This window comes from Schistocerca cancellata, chromosome 9, assembly GCF_023864275.1.
Source record: "Schistocerca cancellata isolate TAMUIC-IGC-003103 chromosome 9, iqSchCanc2.1, whole genome shotgun sequence".
NCBI lineage: Eukaryota > Metazoa > Arthropoda > Insecta > Orthoptera > Acrididae > Schistocerca > Schistocerca cancellata.
In genome coordinates, this window is record NC_064634.1 from 12,915,134 (window position 1) to 12,939,170 (window position 24,037).

Genomic DNA, 24,037 nt, shown 5'->3' on the forward strand with positions numbered 1-24,037 from the left:
TAATGACTCCTAAGAGCCGGCCGGGGTGGCCAAGCGGTTCTAGGCGCTACAATCTGGAACCGCTTGACCACTACGGTCGCAGGTTCGAATCCTGGCTCGCGCATGGATGTGTGTGATGTCCTTAGGTTAGTTAGCTTTAGGTAGTTCTAAGTTCTAGGGGACTGATGACCTCAGAAATTAAGTCCCATAGTGCTCAGAGCCATTTGAACCATGCTGAGTCCTAAGACTGTTGCATCTTTGAATAAATGTGGGATAACTGACAGAGAAGCAATTGACATCATTATAACTACTATCGAAGCTCGTAAAATGTCGCAGTTTTTACGGTCAACATATTTGCAGTTACCGACTGCTTCGGTATCAGTGTAGACCACTGATATCTCTGATATCTATAACAATTTATGGATAACAAATTGTAGGCTACGACCGTGAGATGTATTATTACGAAAGGGTGCTGAAAATTAAATGCCGTGACTGGATAAGAAATGACGAAGTTTTTTGCATTATAAATGAAAATGGTCAATGCCTCGAATCGTGAGGCAGAACTATCAGACGAAAATATTACACGTTCTACACATACGTAGTAAAGGAAGCTGAAAATTGCCCATCTGAGACAGATATACAGTAAAGCTTACAGATGGCTTAATTACACTACTGGCCATTAAAATTGCTACACCACGAAGATGACGTGCTACGAACGCGAAATTTAACCTACAGGAAGACGATGCTGTGATATGCAAATGATTAGCTTTTCAGAGCAATCACACAAGGTTGGCGCCGGTGGCGACACCTACAACGTGCTGACATGAGGAAAGTTTCCAACCGATTTTTTATACACAAACAGCAGTTGACCGGTGTTGCCTGGTGAAGCGTTGTTGTGATGCTTCGTGTAAGGAGGAGAAATGCGTACCACCACGTTTCCGACCTTTAACAAAGGTCGGATTGTAGCCTATCGCGATTGCGGTTTATCGTATCGCGACATTGCTGCTCGCGTTGGTCGAGATCTAATTACTGTTAGCAGAATATGGAATCGGTGGTTTCGGGAGGGTAATACGGAACGCCGTGCTGGATCTCGACGGCCTCGTATCACTAGCAGTCGAGATGACAGGCATCTTATCCGCATGGCTGTAACGCATCGTGCAGCCACGTGTCGATCCCTGAGTCAACAGATGGGGACGTTTGCAAGGCAACAACCATGTGCACGAACAGTTAGACGACGTTTGCAGCAGCATGGACTATCAGCTCGGAGATCATGGCTGCGGTTACCCTTGACACTGCATCACAGACAGAGCGCCTGCGATGGTGTACTGAACGACGAACCTCGGTGCACGAATGGCAGAACGTCATTTTTTCGGATGAATCCAGGTTCTGTTTACAGCATTATGATGGTCGCATCCGTGTTTGGCGATATCTCGGTGAACGCACATTGGAAGCGTGTATTCGTCATCGCCATACTGGCGTATCACCCGGCCTGATGGTATGGGGTGCCGTTGTTTACACGTCTCCGTCACCTCTTGTTCGCATTGACGGCACTTTGAACAGTGGATGTTACATTTCAGATGTGTTACGACCCGTGGCTCTACCCTTCATTCAATCCCTGCGAAACCCTATATTTCAGCATGATAATGCACGACCGCATGTTGCAGGTCCTGTACGGGCCTTTCTGGATACAGAAAATGTTCGACTGCTGCCCTGGCCAGCACATTCTCCAGATCTCTCACCAATTGAAAACGTCTGGTCAATGGTGGCCGAGCAACTGGCTCGTCACAATACGCCAGTCACTACTCCTGATGAACTGTGGTATCGTGTTGAAGCTGCATGGGCAGCTGTACCTGTACACGGTATCGAAGCTTTGTTTGACTCAATGCCCAGGCGTATCAAGGCCGTTATTACGGCCAGAGGTGGTTGTTCTGGGTACTGATTTCTCAGGATCTATGCACCCAAATTGCGTGAAAACGTAGTCACATGTCAGTTCTAGTATAATATATTTGTCCAATGAACACCCGTTTATCGTCTCCATTTCTTCTTGGTGTAGCAATTTTCAATGGCCAGTAGTGTACTTACAGAAAATTATTTTCAAATAAACGGGAAACAGAAGCAGTTTGCGGATAAGGCTGTGTCTGAGTATAAGGGTACGTTTCTGGAACATAGAAAGCAGACTTCAAAACAGAAAAATTGTTAGAATAATTTTCTCGTCATATTTGCTTCACAACGTGCTATTGTTTTATTAAATTGAATACAGCAAGTTATTTGTTAATCATCTACTTCTGTTCAAAATTTTTGAGGTAAAAATAAATGTTTCTCTTTTCTTTTATTTCTCAAATATACGAGCTGAAGAGCACCCTTCCCATGACTTATTGATCGTGAAAAAGACCAAACTTGGGCTAACACAAAGAAAAAACCTAATCTGAAAATAAGTGCCAACGTAATGATCAACTAAGTGATAGGACACTCCCCATTCAAAAATCTGTGGCGTACCCTCAAAAAATGTTCTTGTGCCCAAAATCGTCAGCCCGCAACAGTTATGTAATTACCTGTGGTCTTCGAAAGCGAACGGGTAATTGTATCTCCCGAGGCTTTTCGGCAAATGATAGTGTTTCCTGTTCAGTACTGCTGCTGCATGATTTGAAAGTGGCCCTACTGCGCCATGGCAGCGACGGCTTCAGTTTGAATCAAACGGCCATAGTTTGTATCGTCATGTGTCACACGTGGGTTATTTCAACAGGCACGTCTAAAATGGTGTTTCCCTTGAAGCCGCATCACGTCAGAATTAAAACTCGAGCTTTCGAACGTATGCACCAGACACTTTGTCAGAAGTTTACTGTATGTGCGTCTGTGGTTGTGATGCCCAACCTCACACACATCGGTCCTGGTTCTCAGTCGCTGGTAATAAAGAAGTGTTCAAAATATTGAGTCTGCACTCGAACCTGACGCGACCCGATCATCACTATTAATTTATACATGGATACCATCACGCAAAACTTTGAGCTAATTCAATGAACAGGTTGATGGCAAATATTCTTATTCTCCGAGACCTTGTCATGCTTCTAACTGTACATCTTTTACTTTCTGCAGGACAGCGGTAACCCAGCATTGACATCTGATCCGGTCACCATCGTCGTAAGTGCATACAGCGTCAACTAGAAACAGCACAAGAAAAATCGTCAAGTAAGTGTTGGATATTAAAATACCTGCTGTCGATAGCTTTACACCGAAATGTGATGCTGTGTTGCCCCGCAGACACTTGCAGTGACCTACTTTCCATGACTTGATGTCAGTTTTTCACACGCACTGGAAACATGCACATGTTTCCGTCACCTTCTGACAGAAGGTAGTGTTCCCACACCCATAGACATTAGCTCTCTGTTCAATACAGTAGCTACTTCATTCGATTGCTTACGAGTCTCCATTAACAAAACATGCACGGCTTAGAAACTGCATCAGTAATGGACTAGTTTTAAACTGCTATGGAGTATTTGTATTTAAATAATGCAGAACAGATCAATGAGACTCTTCCACGAAATTTTAAAGTATCCCAGAACTATCAGAAAATCGAGGTATAGGAAAATTAGCCTCCTGCCCTTCAGCCAGAGTTCGAACTTACGAAATTTGAATTGTAACGGTTAAAGTTGGTGGTTGACAGAAGGGCTGCTCCGAAAAATTAACAGAGGACGAATGGGCAAAAGTTTTGTTAACAGATTCTAAATACAGTATATTTCCTGTATTACCAGTGCTAGAAAAGGAACACACTCGTACAGATTTAGAGGTATGCAGAGAGTAGCAGAACAATGCTGGTAACCTTAAAGATAAATCAGGAGAAAGCAGAATAGGAAACCAAGAGATGTGCTGTTGGATAGCTGTTACTGGAGAGGAATGGAGCAACATCAACAAGAGAAATTGGGCTCAGGAAAGTAGTGCACAAATGAGAAACCAACTGCTGGTCTTAGCCACGTAACAGAAAACTTAAGATGAACGTGTACGGTTGTTAGCAAAGATGATAACGGGCTGCTATTAGGGGTCTAGAAACAACCAGGATAAAAGCGTACAGTACGTTATTAGCATAGACCTGTATAAAATGGAGCAGCTACTGTAAATGTAGCTGTGGAGGCCCTGTGGAGCCACGAACAGCCCTGCGTTGTCTACCTCTGTCGTAAAAAGAGAAAATACAGAGGTGGGTCGGCTCCTTTGGATGGCTGCGATTCTTCACGTTCGTTCAGTTTGAGTGGATCATATACGATGATAGGATGCATTTCTTATGTCTTGTACTTTTATAGGAGCGGTAAACACAAGGTAGTAGCTATTATCGGATGCATGATAGGGTCCACCAGCATATAAAGCGGTTATTGAGCCAGGTGAGAGAACAGTTTTAGGCTAAATTCATAATTCAGACTGACAGTACGTAAGAAAAGCTGGGAGGTACTCTCAGTTCATCACAAAGAATAAAGTGAAACTGGTATCAAATTACTTCATCGTAGTGTTAGGGATGGGGGTGGGTTGAATAAAGTAAATAACTTGTTAGTTTCTTTAAGAATCTTACAAGCGACCGCTTGAGCGCGACGTCGCGAAAGGCCTGTGATGTTTACGGCATCCGACTACCCACATGTTGTCTGCCATGATGCCACAATATCTGCTAATGGCAAAAGGGGAGGAACTGGAGGTCTGCAATAGCGAGCACAGTTTGAGGCTACGGAGAGTAGTCCAACTGCGTGGTGGGCGAGCAACTCACAACGGAGCTACGGCACTAGTGGTGTTGATAGAAAGCAGAGCAATGGCAACGATAGACAGAGCAGTTGGAAGACGTAAGATAACGAAGTTTCAAACAAAGCGTCAACCTGACGATGCGCAGCAAACTGCGGAAGTTGCCTGAAAATTTGTTGATGAGGTAAATAAACTTATCCAATCGTTCAGTATGGAATTTGTTTTCAACTCCGAGCAATCGGGATTTGAACAGGAAATGCATGTGAAAGAAAGCCTGGAAATCAGAGGTCCAAGAGAATTATATCAAGATCAATTAGCATCAATGCCTTAACGCACTCGTATACAATCATGCCGATTGTTAATCTGGACAGTAAATTGACTGGAAAGTTATTTATTGTGCTGTGAGAAGTTGAAGGTGCTCTGCCCCCTACGATTCTCATCTACATCTACATCTACATCCATACTCCGCAAGCCACCTGACGGTGTGTGGCGGAGGGTACCTTGAGTACCTCTATCGGTTCTCCCATCTATTCCAGTCTCGTATTGTTCGTGGAAAGAAGGATTGTCGGTATGCCTCTGTGTGGGCTCTAATCTCATGTGCGTGATCTTGCAAGGGCAGTACGGAATATTTACGTCACAGCAAGCAAGCGTGGGAAAGTGGTCGTGAGAGATCCATAACTATAGTATGAGCACTGCTCTTGGCCATTAGCTGATCAACACAGCTTGCTTTTGCGTGATTCCTGGTCTGTGTATAAAAATCATACTCCTTTAGAGTAACCTACTTGCCTCCTGAAAAAAATTTGTGACATTTCAGTTCATACCACTTGGAACCAATGGATAGATTCAACCTCTGGATGTTCGATTTTTCCGCGCCTACAATACACATTATCGCGCTGTCAGCAGCTGCTCCTTAAAGCACAGCGAGTTTCACGACAAGCTCCACGTCAGACTGTTTCGCATTCGGTTGCATGCCATCACATGACGTCACTTCTCATCACCCCGTTACACCAATATGACTCTATACGCACTCTTTAAGAGGCGATACCTCGCTGAACGTCCTGCATGGGTTGTAACTCCTAAGGGGTTCGCCTGCAAACTTTCCGGTGCGAACCTTTGTTATCACTGTGTTGCGTCATTTTTCGTTCGGTGGTGCAATTTAATGGTTTGTTCTGAATATTTCTTGAATGTCGGTGATGCCCATTTTGCGTAATACATGCATCGCACAGAAGGTTGATCTCTGCACCTCCCGGCCACTCAGTTTGTGTCGCCCTCCTGATTCACTTGGTGAATCATTAGCAGCTAATATTTTTACTGTCATAATTGTTAACAAAACACTTTCAAAGACTGAACTTGCGACTTGCTCTCACGGGGCTTCTTCTAGTGGTTGGAAAAGGACTGATATCATTAGTGCATCTCAGTAAGCTATAACAACACAGAGAGACAGTCTTAAGGAAGTTAATATGCCGGGTGATCAAAAAGTCAGTATAAATTTGGAAACTAAATAAATCACGGAATAATGTAGATAGAGAGGTACAAATTGACACACATGCTTGGAATGACATGGGGTTTTATTAGAACCAAAAAAAAATACAATAGTTCATAAAATGTCCGACAGATGGCGCTTCATCTGATCATAATAGCAATAATTAGCATAACAAAGTAAGACAAAGCAAAGATGACGTTCTTTACAGGAAAGGCTCAATATGTCCACCATCATTCCTCAACAATAGCTGTAGCAGAGGAATAGTGTTGTGAGCAGTACTGTAAAGCATGTCCGGAGTTATGATGAGGCATTGGCGTCGGATGTTGTCTTTCAGAATCCCTATAAGTGTCGGTCGATCGCGACAGACTTGCGACTTCAGGTAACCCCAAAGCCAATAATCGCACGGACTGAGGTCTGGGGACCTGGGAGGCCAAGCATGACGAAAGTGGATCCTGAGCACACGATCATCACCAAACGACGCGCGCAAGAGATCTTTCACGCGTCTAGCAATATGGGATGGAGCGCCATCCTAGATAAACATCGTACGTTCCAGCAGGTGTTTATCAGCCAGGCTGGGGGTGATGCGATTCTGTAACATATCGGCGTACCTCTCACCCGTCACGGTAGCAGTTACAAAACCAGAATCACACATTTCCTCGAAGAGAAAAGGCCCGATAACGGTAGATGTGGTAAATCCAACCCGTACCGCCACTTTCTCGTCGTGCAATGGAGTTTCCACGACCGTTCTAGGATTCTCGGTAGCCCAAATTCTGGAGTTGTGGGCGCTGACAGACTCTCGGAGAGTGAAATGAGCTTCGTCGGTCCACAACGCGTTACTCAACCAATCGTCATCTTCCGCCATCTTTTGAAACGCCCGCACCGCAAATGCCCTCTGTTTCACTAAATCGCCAGGTAACAGTTCACGATGCCGATGGATTTTGTACGGATAGCATCGGAGGGTACGCCTCAGTGCCAACCAAACAGCAGTGTACGGAATGCCGGTGCTACGTGCGACTGCACGAGCGCTGACTTCCCCGTGCATAGACGAACCCGATACAGTCTCCATTTCTTCCTGAACTGTCTCAGCAGCATTACGCCTTGTGCTCGGTCGGCCACTACGGGGTCTATCGTCTAAACAACCCGTGGCTTCGAACTTCGAAATCATTCTCACCACTGCTGCATTTGTCAACGGACCTTTACCCGTTCGAATCCCCTTCCTATGGCGATAGGATCGTAACGCTGAACCAGCACATTCCCCATTCTGATAATACAGCTTTACTAAAAGCGCCTTTTCAGGTAACGTCAACATGCTGCGATTGCTGGCGCATCTTATTCTCTCTCTCATTACAGCTCCTTTTATACACGATTGTCATGCGCAGTCACTGACGTTTTGCTGTCCAGCGCTATCTGTCGGACATTTTGTAAACCTTGTTTTTTTTTTTTTTGTTCTAACAAAACCCCATGTCATTCCCAGCATATGTGTCAATTTTTACCTCTCTATCTACATTATTCCGTGGTTTATTAAGTTTTCAAATTTATACTGACTTTTTGATCACCCGGTAGATTACATGAATATTCATGTAGATTGAATATGGAAAAGGAAGAAGTTATCACATTCATAAAAATGTACATAAAGTTTTAAAAAATATATATAAATAAGTAAATTCTGTTCAGATCCTGATACGGAATGGATTGTCAGATCATGGTACACAGTTGCTCAGATTAGTTAGCTTAATTATACACTCCTGGAAATGGAAAAAAGAACACATTGACACCGGTGTGTCAGACCCACCATACTTGCTCCGGACACTGCGAGAGGGCTGTACAAGCAATGATCACACGCACGGCACAGCGGACACACCAGGAACCGCGGTGTTGGCCGTCGAATGGCGCTAGCTGCGCAGCATTTGTGCACCGCCGCCGTCAGTGTCAGCCGGTTTGCCGTGGCATACGGAGCTCCATCGCAGTCTTTAACACTGGTAGCATGCCGCGACAGCGTGGACGTGAACCGTATGTGCAGTTGACGGACTTTGAGCGAGGGCGTATAGTGGGCATGCGGGAGGCCGGGTGGACGTACCGCCGAATTGCTCAACACGTGGGGCGTGAGGTCTCCACAGTACATCGATGTTGTCGCCAGTGGTCGGCGGAAGGTGCACGTGCCCGTCGACCTGGGACCGGACCGCAGCGACGCACGGATGCACGCCAAGACCGTAGGATCCTACGCAGTGCCGTAGGGGACCGCACCGCCACTTCCCAGCAAATTAGGGACACTGTTGCTCCTGGGGTATCGGCGAGGACCATTCGCAACCGTCTCCATGAAGCTGGGCTACGGTCCCGCACACCGTTAGGCCGTCTTGCGCTCACGCCCCAACATCGTGCAGCCCGCCTCCAGTGGTGTCGCGACAGGCGTGAATGGAGGGACGAATGGAGACGTGTCGTCTTCAGCGATGAGAGTCGCTTCTGCCTTGGTGCCAATGATGGTCGTATGCGTGTTTGGCGTCGTGCAGGTGAGCGCCACAATCAGGACTGCATACGACCGAGGCACACAGGGCCAACACCCGGCATCATGGTGTGGGGAGCGATCTCCTACACTGGCCGTACACCACTGGTGATCGTCAAGGGGACACTGAATAGTGCACGGTACATCCAAACCGTCATCGACCCATCGTTCTACCATTCCTAGACCGGCAAGGGAACTTGCTGTTCCAACAGGACAATGCACATCCGCATGTATCCCGTGCCACCCAACGTGCTCTAGAAGGTGTAAGTCAACTACCCTGGCCAGCAAGATCTCCGGATCTGTCCCCCATTGAGCATGTTTGGGACTGGATGAAGCGTCGTCTCACGCGGTCTGCACGTCCAGCACGAACGCTGGTCCAACTGAGGCGCCAGGTGGAAATGGCATGGCAAACCGTTCCACAGGACTACATCCAGCATCTCTACGATCGTCTCCATGGGAGAATAGCAGCCTGCATTGCTGCGAAAGGTGGATATACACTGTACTAGTGCCGACATTGTGCGTGCTCTTTTGCCTGTGTCTATGTGCCTGTGGTTCTGTCAGTGTGATCATGTGATGTATCTGACCCCAGGAATGTGTCAATAGAGTTTCCCCTTCCTGGGACAATGAATTCACGGTGTTCTTATTTCAATTTCCAGGAGTGTATGAACAGACGAGAAACACCCAAAGAAAACAATGAGGATTATTGATGACAAAGCAATGACAGAATTTAGAGGAAAGATAAAAAATACTGAGTGCGATTAAATTTGTATGCCAATGTCACCTCTAAATTCAACAGATTTATTAATAAGTTTGCTTCGACTTTCGTCACTGTATTCCCAGATAAGTATTTCATTCAAATACTAGGAAGCCTTCACAGTGCTACAGCCAGACGCCACCATTGTTGCCACGTGAGAAGCGTGCAGAGGTCCGCGCTTGTGGGGTGGACCCTCCCATACCGTGGCGAGCGGGGTGGTCGAGAAGGCTTTCTCAGCAGAACACCGTTTATTATTAGCTGTCTTTGACACAGCACTCCGATGGCGGCGGACCATTAGCTGGACGAGGCTAGTGGGCAGCGGGTAACGTATACCGACGACCGAGGCAGCAGAACGCTGAGGCAGCGCCACAACAACTGGCGTTCACGGCGCCCAAATATTGGCCTGCTGCATACTGAATTTTATTGTCACTGAGTAGTGTTTCGTTTTTTACCATTTAAGCAATCCATCTTTTTCGTTATTACGTTATATTTTTCAGTTATTTATATCTGTATAGCTTTTTGTTTATTCTCTTTTCAAGAATAATGCCCAATTCAATAACTAGTGAGCCATTAGCCGCTGAGAATATATCATCTTGATTTCAGATCGCAAAAAGGGAGACACGATTCATAGTGAGGGCAGTGAATAAGGAAGTAAGGAATATTCTAAAGAACCATGGCAGCAAAGGAAAACCGGGGTTATCTGCGTTCTGTACGATAATTTCTACAGGTGTGGTCCGTTTCTGTCCCTCGTAAAAAGCGTTCAAGATCTAAAGCACGTAAGTTTCACTGTGATTACTTGTATGGGGATGTTAGAGGTGGGACTCCGTCACCTCCAAAGGTCCGAGGCATTTTGCTCTGATTGTTGCCAGCATCATATTTAAAGTACCAGGGAAGCAGGTTGCTAGCCTTACTTGCCCCGAGTCCCATTGGGTTTTACCCCTAACGGCTGAGGGACTAACCGGTGGATTTGGTAGTCTTTGCCGTATGAGCACAAGGTGACCACGACTCAGAATATGTCCGAGATGCCCAGCCTTATTCCAAAGTAACTGGTATCCCGACTGTCGGGACCACTTACTTGGCCACTCATACGTTGCCCGTGGTTCATGAACTAGGACATGACTACAGGAACCCACACCATGAACCACTAAGAGACAGTCTTGAGGAAGTTAATATGCCGGGTGATCAAAAAGTCAGTATAAATTTAGAAACTGAATAAATCACGGAATAATGTAGATAGAGAGGTACAAATTGACACACATGCTTGGAATGACATGGGGTTTTATTAGAACCAAAAAAAAAAAGTACAATAGTTCATAAAATGAACAAGTAATCACAGTGAAACTTATGTGCTTTAGATCTTGAACGCTTTTTACGAGGGACAGAAACGGACCACACCTGTGGAAATTATCGTACAGAACGCAGATAACCCTGGTTTTCCTTTGCTGCCATGGTTCTTTAGAATATTCCTTACTTCCTTATTCACTGCCCTCACTATGAATCGTGTCTCCCTTTTTGCGACCTGAAATCAAGATGATATATTCTCAGCGGCTAATGGCTCACTAGTTATTGAATTGGGCATTATTCTTGAAAAGAGAATAAACAAAAAGCTATACAGATATAAATAACTGAAAAATATAATGTACTAACGAAGAAGATGGAGTGCTTAAATGGTAAAAAACGAAACACTATATGCATGTGGATTCCACATTTCCACTGAGAGGTAGAGACAATCGCCAGATCCCGACGAATAACAATGCTTTAATTCGCTCTTCGTGACCAGAAAAAGAATTTCAGTAGTTGCATAAACAGTATCAGCATTAATAAACTAATTATACACTAAAACGCCAAAGAAACTGGTATAGACATTCGTATTCAAATATAGAGATATGTAAAAAGGCAGAGTTCGGCGCTACAGGTCGGCTACGCCTGTATAAGACAACAAGTGTGTGGCGCATTTGTCAGGACGGTTATTGGTGCTACAATGGCAGGTTATGAAAACTTACGTGACTTTGAACGTGGTGATATGGTCGGCGTATGACCGATGGGACACAGCATCTCCGAGGTAGCGATGAAGTGGGGATTTTCCCGTACGACCATTTCACGAGTGTACCGTGAATATCACGAATCCGGTAAAACAAAAAATCTCCGACATCGCTGCGGCCGGAAAAGGATCCTGCAAGAATGGGACAAACGTCGTCTGAAGAGAATCGTTCAACGTGACAGAAATGAAACCCTTCCGCAAATTGCTGCAGATTTCAATGCTGGGCCGTCAACAAGTGTCAGCGTGCGGAACCATTCAACGAAACGAATCATCATCAATATGGGCTTTCGGAGCCGAAGGGCCACTCGTGTACCCTCGATGACTGCACGTCACAAAGCTTTACGCCTCGCCTGGGCCCGTCAACACCGACATTGAACTGTTGATGACTGTAAACATGTTGCCTGGTCGGACGAGTCTCGTTTCAAATTGTATCGATTGGATGGACGTGTACGGGTATGGAAACAACCTCATGAATCCATGGACCCTGCATGACAGCAGGGGACTCTTTAAGGTGGTGGAGGCTCCGTGACGGTGTATGGCGTGTGTATTGGGACCCCTGATGCGTCTACAAACGACTGTGATAGATGGCACGCACGTAAGCACCCTGTCTGATCACCTGCGTCCATTCATGTCAATTGTACATTCCGACGGACATGGCAATTCTAGCAGGACAATACGACACCCAACACGTCCAGAATTGCCACAGAGTGGCCCAGGAAAATTCTTATGAGTTTAAACACTTCCAGTGGCCATCAAACTTCCCAGACATGAATGTTACTGAGCGTATCTGGGATACCTCTCCGCTTGTAGTTCAGAAGAGATCTCTATCCCCTCGTACTCTTACGGATTTATGGACCACCCTGCAGGATTCATGTTGTCAGTTCCATCCATCACAACTTGAGGCATTAGTCTAGTTCATGCCACGTCGTGTTTCGGTACTTCTGCGCGCTCACAGTGCCCCACGTGATATTAGGTACGTGGTACGTGTATCAGTTTCTTTGACTCTTCAGTTTTCAGCAAACTACACAAATGAGCAAGTGGTCAGTGCTATTCCAAAAGTATGAGTATCCTCAAAGAGTTTGGTGATTTGATATATTTAAATTGTAGAAACGTATTGCTAACAAAGGCATATCTACTTAACATCTGAGGTCATCAGTCCGCTAGAACTTAGAACTACTTAAACCTAACTAACCTAAGGACATCACACACATCCATGCCCGGGGCAGGATTCGAACCTGCGACCGTGGTGGCCGCCCGGTTCCAGACTGAAGCGCCTAGAACCTGGTGAGGTCACCTGAGGCAGTTGATACAGACCTTGGTAACGAGCATAATTTTTATTTTTTAGTTTTCCCTTTTGGGGTTAAATACTTGTCAACATCAGCGATTGACTTACACGGTACGTATGCAGCTTCGTATTAGGTTGTTCCTTTGTCACTCTAGGGGCTTTGTATTTGCTTTTGCATACGTTGCTATACTGTCTGTAAGCTTTCCCCACTGATGCACCATTTTCCTCCGCTCTGGGTTTCACTATCTCAACTGGTGATGGGATCTTTCGCCTGTACACTAGCTCGTGAGGTGATAGACCCATACTCTCGCCAACTTTTGAATTGTATGCTGCCACTATGTAAGATAATGGCCATCCCAGTCATTATGATGACCGTTGACATAATGACTCAACATTTTGCCTATCATCCTAGAACCTGTTGTGTTCTGCCATTTGCTTGTGGGTGTAAAATGTTTGTTCTTAATTTACGGATTCGTACCACAAGACAAAACTGCTTGTCAGTTTCAACATGCAGTTAGTATTTTTTCCCACAATCAACGCCTCTGGAGCACTAATTATTAACCATGGCTTGCGCCACTTTGTCATATTGTTGACTTAAAATAGCTATCATTTCTACAAAGTGCCAAAAGTGATATGTTATCGCTAATACATTACCATTACTTGCAAGCGTCTGCCAAAGAGGATGAAAGATGTTCAAATCGTTCATCTCAAATGGTTTTCTGACCTCTGGTAATCTCAGCAGCGGTATACACTAATGACTTAATTCACCCCATTGTGCATATTACACACATTTCTTTCCACACTGTTCTATGTCCTACTTACATGTTTGCTACCAATATTGTTCAGCTACAAATTGTTCTGTTCTTCGACCTCCACGCACTGCTAATAGATGTTCATATGCCTGTTGTAACATTTCATTTTGGAATGTAGCTGTTACCACAACACAAGGTCCGAGTTTTGTTTGTTTACATAACACTCCATCATGCACGATGAATTATGTTCACGTCGCAAATAGCTTACAGTCTGCGTCAGCTGCTTGTGACTTCTGCCTCACTGGAGAGATAGAACCTATTCAACATCCCACACAAAGTTCCTGTATCAACCCATCAGAATTTCCCCGTGACTTGCTGGATCGATGAATCACCTGAAAATCAAAGTCATTGAGTTTTATTGCCCACCGCTCGATGGATGTTTTAAACCTAAAAACCATATCAGTTTCATCTTGTCCAATACAAATAACATAGAAAATATGTTATGCATTATATGAGACTCAGCATCTATTTCTCCCCTGTTAAGTAATTCTTTTCCTCTCCATTTAAATGTTGTGTGGCATAGGCGACTGGATGTTCTGACATATGCACTTCCTGACTTAATACACAGCCGAGTACATGATAGCTTGAATCACATGATAAATTCTTTCTCATAGTTTGGGAAGACTAATGTCGGTCAGTTCTTAACAGTTCTTTCAATTGACTGAATGCATCTTTGTACTCTGCTGATAGATGAGTGAACGGCTATACTATTTCCACAGATTTTGGTACAAACTTTCGGTGATAATTCGTCAGGACCAAGAAAGACTACAACTCTTTTTCTGTACATAGTGCCATAAAATCTTGAATATCCTTGGATTAGTTTCGGCTCTCTCACAACTAATAATGAGGTCTAAACAATATGCTTCTATGAGTAAAAAGTGAGACTTTTTTAAATTGAGTGTTAGTTGTGCCACAGGTAGCCACTTAAACACTTGCCTTACCCACAATAAATGCTCTTCCATATTGTTAACAAAGAAAATAATTGCATTTAAATGCACAATACACTGTCTAGGTTTCAGTCCCTGCAGTATCCTTGAAAGGTGCTTGTTGATTTAATCTGACCATTCGTAGCATAAGTCTTTGGAGGTATCTGCAGTTCATAATTGATAATGGCTTGTGAACCAGTAACAGCCCATACCTCCTGTCCTACTAGGACACATTAGAAACTTCTACCACCAGATCCCTCCATTACTGTCCTTAGCTGGTTGTCAACCTTAAGTTGCATCTGTTCAAACGAAAGTGTGAACCATCAAAGACCAAGGGAGAATATCTCAGTCTAATCCTGCAAACAGTAATGCTAATTTGGTACACTATGTGATCAAAAGTATCTGGACACCTGGCTGAAAATGACTTACAGGTTCGTGGCACCCTCTGTCGGTAATGCTGGAATTCAGTATGGTGTTGGCCCACCCTTGGCCTTGATGACAGCTTCCACTCTCGCAGGCATACGTTCAGTCAGGTGCTGGAAGGTTTCTTGGGGAATGGCAGCCCATTCTTCACGGAGTGCTGCACTGAAGAGAGGTACTGATGTCGTTCAGTGAGGCTGGCTCGAAGTCTGCGTTCCAAAACATCCCAAAGGTGTTCTATAGGATTCAGGTCTGGACTCTGTGCAGGCCAGTCCATTACAGGGATGTTATTATCGTGTAACCACTCCGCACAGGCCGTGCATCACTAACAGGTACTCGTCCGTGTTGCAATCGCCATCCCCGAATTGCTCTTGAACAGTGGGGAGCAAGAAGGTGCTTAGAGCGTCATTGTAGGCCTGTGCTGTGACAGTACTAGGCAAAACAACAAGTGGTGCAAGCCCCCTCCATGAAAAACACGACAACACCATAACACCACCGCCTCTGAATACACACGCTGGCAGATGACGTTCACCGGGCTTTCGCCATCCCACACCCTTCCATCGGATCGCCACATCATGTACCGTGATTCGTCACTCCACACAACGTTTTTCCACTGTTTAATCGTCCAATGTTTACGCTCCTTACACCAAGCGAGGCGTCGTTTGGCCTTTACCGGTGTAAAAAGTGGTTCAAATGGCTCTGAGCACATAACATGTTATAGGACATAACATCTGAGGTTATCAGTCCTCTAGAACTTAGAACTACTTAAACGTAACTAACCTAAGGACATTAGACACATGCATGCCCGAGGCAGGATTCGAACCTGCTACGGTAGCAGTCACGCGGTTCCGAACTGAAGCGCCTAGAACTGCTTGGCCACCGCGGCCGGCCTTTACCGGTGTAATGTGTGGCTTATGAACAGCCGCTCGATCATGAAATCCAAGTTTTCTCACCTACCGGCTAACTGTCATAATACTTGCAGTGAATCCTGATGCAATTCCTGTGTGATTGGATAGATGTCTATTATACATTATGACCCTCTTCAATTGTCGGCGGTCTCTGTCAGTCAACAGACGATGTCGGCCTGTACCCTTTTGTTCTGTACGTGTCCCTGCAAATTTCCACTTCACTATCATATCGGAAACAGTGGACCTAGGGATGTTTAGAAGTGTGGAAATCTCGCGTATAGACGTATGACGCAAGTGATACCGAATCACCTGACCACATTCGAAGTCCGTGAGTTCTGCGGAGCGCCCCATTCTGCTCTCTCATGATGTCTAATGACTACTGAGGTTGCTGATACAGAGTACCTGGAAGTAGATGGCAGCACAGTGCCCCTAATGTGAAAAACGTATGTTTTTAGGGGTGTCCGGATACTTTTGATCACATATTGTACATCCTTGTGGGGAGATGACTTGGTCTCTAAATAATATTTGCACCTTGCAGATTTATACCACTAACACTGCACTGGGACTGTAAACAAAGTAGTTTAAAAAGACGCATAGCAGACCAACACTTTTACTCACATTGTCTTGGAAAACAGACATCAAATTTGAATGCAAAGTATGTTGAATAATGAGGCACTATCATCCCGTATAAATTCGTTATCAGATGTAAAACTGATGGACAAAAATTATCACCATGGCGGAAACTCTGTGCATTAAGGAGCTGAACGCTAATGTTAGATAGAACACCCAAAGCTTGATCAAAGAAGTATAAAGCAAAATCATAGCAGCTAAGCACGAGTGCCGCTAGTTAAGGGTAGCCAGAACGATCCATCTCCTCCATGTTAATTTTAAGAAATAGAAGGAACGTTTTTTTCTAAAACCATTAAACATTTTGCCCTGAAACTTGGACTACATGTTCAGTGAATATTTCTCTACAGAGTTATAATGCCATGTTAAGAAATATTTATTGGTTGTTGTTTTACAATTTTTTAAACGGATGCATATTTTTCTTCTCTAAAATTTTGCATTTTTTCTTCTATACCTCTTGAATTATACAATATTTTTTTACAGTTTGTTATAAAAATGAAGTAAAAGAAGTAAACCATATTGTGTATAAATTTCATTGATATACTGTTAGCAATTTTTGAGAAAATGTCCTCAAAGATGAAAATTTTAAAGTTACAGGAAATGGCTTCCAAAGTTTTTTAATACATTCCTGCCCCATATGATGGATTATCAGCATTCTCTTATTTTTCCAGTGTTAGTTTCCTTTTCACTGGTCTTTTCTTCACTTTTGCTGCATGTTGTAGGCTTTTGTCTCTTCTTCCTGCAACTCTTAGTCTTTCTTCATCAGTTAGGTGCATTGTGGAAATGGTGTTGTGTCCTGGTTGAAAACTTAAACGTTTCAGCGTATCACATTTGATAATGTTTCCTTCATTGTATGTTTACACTGCATAATACACTCCAAAATGCAATGTTTTTATCTGTACAAAGACTCTTTTGGGAATCCTAATCCAAATTAAATTATTTACACTTTCATTTGGATTTTGTGTTTTCCCATGTAAACACTTTTTCAATAAGCTTGGCTGTGATAAATCTCTGAATATGGGCTTAATTACATCAATTACAGCATTTGGAAAATTGTTTGGGCATATTCCTTTCCTGATTGGCACTCACACCATGAGTCATAACCTGTGGGGTACAGTCCATGTTGTGGGTGCTCATTTGTTGTTGCACTATGAAAAAATAATGCCCATACTGCTCTCCTCATATACTCAATGCTTCTTGAATTTGGCTAATTTTCACCCATAATACCTCTGCAATCTGTCAATTGCTTCATCTGTCAATCTTCTTCTTCCTCCAAGGGTCTTACCATCACTATGCTTCTGGGATCCTAATGTCTGCTTTACTTTGCGCAAGCGAGCCCCCGTGTGCTTCTGCACATCTCCAATGCACTCCTGTTTTTTTAATGTTAATTGCATTGCCATAAGGTTTGAGTTACTCTACAGCTGTATATCCCGTAGAATCCTAGTTAGTTAGTGTATCATACATTATACCACTCCTGTAATCTGGAAAAAATTGCTTTCACTCACTCTACTTCCATCGCTTCACTCGTGCCGTGAAAATTTGCTTCACAACTTTCACTATGTTCGTTCTTTGTATTGCCCTTACATCTAAAATGTTTTGAGAGAATAACAACATCATTTACTTTGCAACTGTCTCCACTGGTATCTGTCACAACTACATTTAAAAATTTATGACCTCTACATTGTCATGATCCATCTAAAGCAACAGTTAAATCTCTACAATTCCCGTTATCTTTCACAGCTTCTTCAACTGCTTTCTTCACTGTTGCTTGAGCAATATCTTCAGCAGAAGATCCCACCAACTCATTATAAAATCCAAACTTGGTTGGTGGTTTTGACAAGTTCATAATTCCACATAACATTGTCCCTGCAGCACTGCCCTTGCCAATGCGATGCAAGCCATACATACATTTATATCATACAGTTTCTTTCCACTATTACCACTACAAGGAATACTGTTAGAATTAGAAAACGAAACTTCTGCAGCAAATTTGTTACACTTCAATAACATTTTACATGCCAAACCAATGTGTGAAGTTATTTTCAATTCCAATCCTCTTTATTTGCAAACGTGGCATAATACGCTATGTTTCAAAATTTTCGAGAGCAAGGAAATATTCATTATTACATTCACATCATTACTGTCACTTTCATAGTTTTCAAATTTTTCTTTGGTGTCACAAAGTTTCTTGCTGCAAGAAGTTCTGTCACATTCATTTGGAGTAGTCGGTGAAGCAGTCTGAGCAGTATCTCCTTTCGAAACAACAAAAGATTTCTTCTTCCACTCATTGTGCCTTTTCTTAAACACTCGTTTGCTGAAACGGGGCATGTTGATATCCACAAACCAAATACGTAAAACAGGTACGAGCAAAATTCGTCAAATACGCAAAATTGAACAGCTAAACAACAGAAAGCAAACTCCACAAGTCGACACACGCGGTATAGCGTTTATGTATTCCGAGATGAACAGTCACTTGTCACAGAGATAAGGCCATACAACGTTGGAAAACAAAACACTGTCTAATTCCGCAAAGACACTCTGCTTGCAGGCAGCGAGCAGCGCCGTGAGAGGTGACACACCAAGTCGCTACAACCGTTTACGCGGCGCGTCAAAATTGCAGCGATAAAAAACACACTTAGCATTCACTTAGAAGGGTGAACGTTATTTTATTCAGAAAAGTCCAACTAATTTTATAATGAAAAATAAAACAAAAAACGTTAATTTTGTAATTTTCATCGTTCCGGCTCCCCTTAAAGCTTCGATGGACAGTAGCTGGATGAATCTCTTTTGGATCTCGCTTTCCTGAGAGAATTGACTGCATACTTGTGAAAACTGAAGGCATGACTCTAAGTTGACTTATTATGTATGTATGTATGTATGCACAAAACAAAACCGAGCAGCAGGGAATGCTCTCTATTCCCATAAGCACTGTTGCTAACAAATTATGACATGGCCTTACATCCTCACTTACAAGTACATGTTTTCTTACCATTTCAGCTTGCAAACTACAACAGCTCCTCAATGCAAGAAACTCTGAAGTCTTTAGCCAACTGTCTGCTGAGATTTGATTTATACAACACCCAATGTCTGTCTGATACTTTCAATTTGAAAATGGCTCTCTGTAACTTCCCACAGCTATTTGACTGAAATGTATGCCATCAAAATTACTCTGCTAACCAGATACATCTGGTCCCTATCGCTCCCCACAGCTATCTGACAGGACTGATGATGGCAATGATGCATGTGTGGGAAGTTGTGAGATGGATTCTCCACTAATGCAGATGGTAGAGAGTCAAGAATGCTTTCTTCACAGTAAGAATCTTTAATAACAGTTACCTTTCAAACAATACTCTAATGATAGTGGTTCAGAAGCCAGATGAGCCTGGTAGGCAGCGAGTGAGGTATAGTGGGACAACTGAATGCTGTGGCAGCCACAGCATCTGGCAGTGATGGCGCCCTTCCTGATGCATGTCGGGTTGTCAATTGCTCAGTACAGTGGTGCATGGCAGCTGGGCTAGCACACATGGCACACAGCCTGAGATGCCTAGAGGGAACATGCAAGTGGCTTGAGCTGAGCCCAGAACTCTCAGAGACTGGTTGGAGTGTCAGGCGATGGCACCCACAAGGAAACCTTGCCTCTGTGCATCTAGTTTGAGCCAAATAACCGTCAGTGCTAGTTGACAGCTCTTACATCAACGGCTTCACCTAACTAGTCAAGTCGCTTAATGAGGTTGTAGTAGCTTTGCTGCACATTCTGCTTTGATACTATGCTGGTCGAATGGACAACACTGAATGGATGTTGCTATCATCTGAGGTGCGAGCATTTATTCTTGCTCTGTCTGCATGCTCTCTGGTGGCTGGCTGTGGAAAAACCCAGTGAGCTGCACTTTGCAGCAACGTAGTGCAACATGGACGTAGAATGCCACGTTGCATAACGCTCAGCTAGTACTATTGCAATGCTTGGCCACAGAATTACATGAGTGGCCAGTCCTTATACGAACTGGATGATTGTGAAGGCTTGCCTGATCCTGATTGGCAACCACAGAAACTTGAGGTCACAGTATCTTCTGACCGAAAAAGACAAATTTAGGACATAGCGAGAATAATTAAGGATCAAGAAATAATTTGATAGTATAAACAGTGCAGTGAAATACTTCAGATATGCATAAAAATTGGAATGTGTCTACCTTCTTAGAAATTGATAGGTTTTTACAAATAAATCAAAACAATGATGAGTATTGTTAAAACAGAGACAAGGAAAGATGCTTTGGAAATACAAGTTAGGGCACATAATCTCTGCTCCCCTCAAGTGAATATTATTTTGACACAGAAAAGTGTGAAATACATAGCGATGAAACTCATTTATAATATGTCCAAGAAAATAAACTGTCTACAGATGGAAGAAGAGTTTTTAAATGTAGATTAGAATCACTGTTCTTTACCAACGCCTTCCATATCACAGACGAAGTCTTGGTAGGACTAAGTATGCAGTCACAAACCTTTTAATTGTTTGAATGAATACCCCTAAACATACACACACATTTAATGTGAATATGAGCTATAAATCTTGGGATCAACACTCCATTTAATTGTTTGAATGAATACCACTAAACATACACACACACACACACATTTAATGTGAATATGAACTATAAATCTTGGGACTATCACTCCCTATATTGAATGTGGTAAAATTACAGGACCTAGAATGCTTTGAACCAAGCTGCTGCTACCTACAATGTATAGCTTGTGTTTACCTCATACTGCTAGGTTAATATCCTTATGATTAGACTGCTACTTATGACAGAGCCAAAGTTATCTTAATCTGCAGCAACACGAATCTCACAACAAAACCAAGAAAGAAAATTTATGCTTAATGTTAAGAAACAATGAGTTGTGGTTCAGATGCTAAAGGTGAGCAAACTGTTGCATACCTAATATATTGGTGCTTCAAGCAGTTAAGATAAAGTTTGTGGCTGCAGTATAAAATGTCTTTTCCCCATATACAAAAGTGTTCCATGTACTTTGCACGATCTTCATAATTATATTCACTCTTCTGTTAACCTAACTGGTTTAATTACATTTATAGAACACATTTATTCAATTCGTTACTCAAGACTGGATTACTCATAACCTTTTTTTTGAAAAACGTGATTTGGTAAAATATATGTAAGTCAGTTTATCAAAACTACCAGTTTCAGCCAAACAATAGACAATCATTAGGCATCTACCAAATAAAAAAATGTGCTAATTAGCTGCAATGATCACAAACCAAAACCCATCATTTTATATCCATAAAATCTTGGTCACATAGCATATATTTACGAAAAACGACATTAAATCTTGGACATGAGTCCATTCATGATCATTTGCATCTAGGCTGACTTTATAAGTTACATTAGCTGTATGAAAATTATAGAATACAGGAAAGCACTTGATTGAGGCACTAGGCACTATATTAACAGGGAAATGCACAAGCCATGCTGAATTTCTGTTGTCACAAAAAAAGTGTTAAAGTTTGTAAAAGTCATTCCAGTGATGCCCTTTATCGATAAATCAATAATCATACTCAGGTTATCTCTAGTGTCAACGGTTTCTGAAGTTCAGCTCTTCTTATATATTCGTGTAGAGAGAGAAAATTTTGATAGCAATTGCTTATAGATGGATTTTTCCAACTTTACACTGGGTAACGGACTGGATGCCTTAAACATACAGTTCAGTAATTAACTACATTTTTGGTTTCAGGCAGTCTTGTGATGTAGAGGCAAGCTGAGAAGAACATTAAGGACAAGATAATTAAGGACTCATCAATGTTTGTTATTCAAACAAAAGCTAAACAACACATCGCTAAATAAACAGCAGCTATTGTTCATCTTAGAATAAGTTGTATGGCGATTATAATTTCATGTGTCACCTTACAGGAAACCATTTTCTTCAAATTTATGCATGCTGAAAATAATGTGATATAAATTTGCTATAATGAAAAGACAAAGCATGTAACCATGTAAGTATGGAATGTTTTTCGGTGACTGATATTTCAAGATTGAAATTTTTATGTCAGTAAAAATCATTTTAGATAATAATTTTTATAAGTTTATAAAAGCTATGGAAATAGCATACTAAGAAAACTGTAAAGGAACTGTCAATGCACAATAAAGTAGTAACTGTTTGCTACACTTTTAAGAGTATTATCATTTTGTAATCTTTCATATATTAGTAAAATGTAACTGAATGAGTAAAAATTATTTCATAAATTTATATACAATTTCTGACGTCAATCATTTCTGTGCAACACACATAAATAAAAGAGTTACCTTTGCTGGTGAAAAAACAATGATATCAGGTTGTGTACCAGTTGTTCTAGGGCTCAAACGGATAAAAAATATGTGGTTCATACCCACCATGTCATTCAGCGTTTAGTGATAGTAAACTAAAGGTTTTTCCTGTGGACATAAGTTTAGTTCCCGGTGACAAACAGTCAAGATGAAGAAATCAAAGGTATGTATGATTAAATAGGAAAACTATGAGAAAGAACAAAGAAAAATTGTAATATTATGGTAATGAGAGACTTAAATGCCTGTGTGGGTACCTATCACAATGCAAAATGCGTTGGCACATCTGGATGGAAAAACATGAATGCTAGAAGTTACTTGTGGAAAGCACTAAGAGATATTTTAAGAAACAATATAGTCTATATTCTAGTAAAACAAAGACACACAAACCAAATAAAATCAAGTCATTCCTACCCTGACAATCATACCAATCACATTTTCGTTATAGCCAAGTACAATATTACATTTGAAAAGCATAATAATAGGACTAAGTGGTGTATAGCAGGATTAAGTAATCAAGACACATGTCAAAAGTTTAGGGGGGTGATGGACAAAATAATTCTGTAAACTGTAAGCTGGGAGGAAGGAAAACGACATCACTGCAAAAGTACAGAATGTACTAGGGAAAAAGAAACTTTCCTCAATTAAACCAGGTATGACATAAGAAATAGTGGGTTTTATAAAAGAATGGAATAGATGGTTAAAATAGATTTTGATCTGCACAGAAGAATCGAAAATCAAATAACAACTAGCTGTGTTAAAGATAAAGATAAACCGATGAGACAAATAAGTAGGAAGGTGGAAGAAGACGTAGCAAAACGTATATCTAGGCCTACTCTAAACTTAGATAATTACAGATTAGATTTACAACTTGTAGGAACGTAGTTGAAGATTAAAAAAGGTAGCATTCTTGCTGAATCCGAAAGAAACACCATCTAGTCTAGGTTAAAAGAATATACTGAAGCACTATATGATGATGATGATGTTGGAGACGATTCAGATTACACAGCTATAATGGCAGAAGTAGATTTGATTTCACAGGGTCACCAATTAGCAGATCGAAACTCAGCAGTGCTTTAAATAACCTGAACAAATACCTAGTGATTGGAGCAGATAACTTCCCAGTTGAGATGTTAAAGAACGCTGGAGATAATGCGAAAAACAATGTAGATTAATGTGTGTTTGCTATTATGATGGAATACCACCAATGGAATTATGAAAACTGAATCAGTTTCCACGTCCAAGAAATTATAG

At 42.2% G+C, this 24,037-nt stretch overlaps 1 protein-coding gene across 1 annotated transcript in view; it reads left to right on the plus strand.

Moving 5' to 3' along the window:
• LOC126101594 (uncharacterized) overlaps positions 1-22,596 on the plus strand; it is a 69,723-nt gene extending 47,127 nt beyond the window's left edge. Inside the window, exons 5-6 of the mRNA XM_049912272.1 lie at positions 3,073-3,165; positions 22,197-22,596. Coding sequence (XP_049768229.1) covers positions 3,073-3,141 — 69 coding nt within the window. The 3' untranslated portion in view covers positions 3,142-3,165; positions 22,197-22,596. The remainder of the gene's footprint in view (positions 1-3,072; positions 3,166-22,196) is intronic.
• The last annotated feature ends 1,441 nt before the right edge of the window (positions 22,597-24,037 follow it).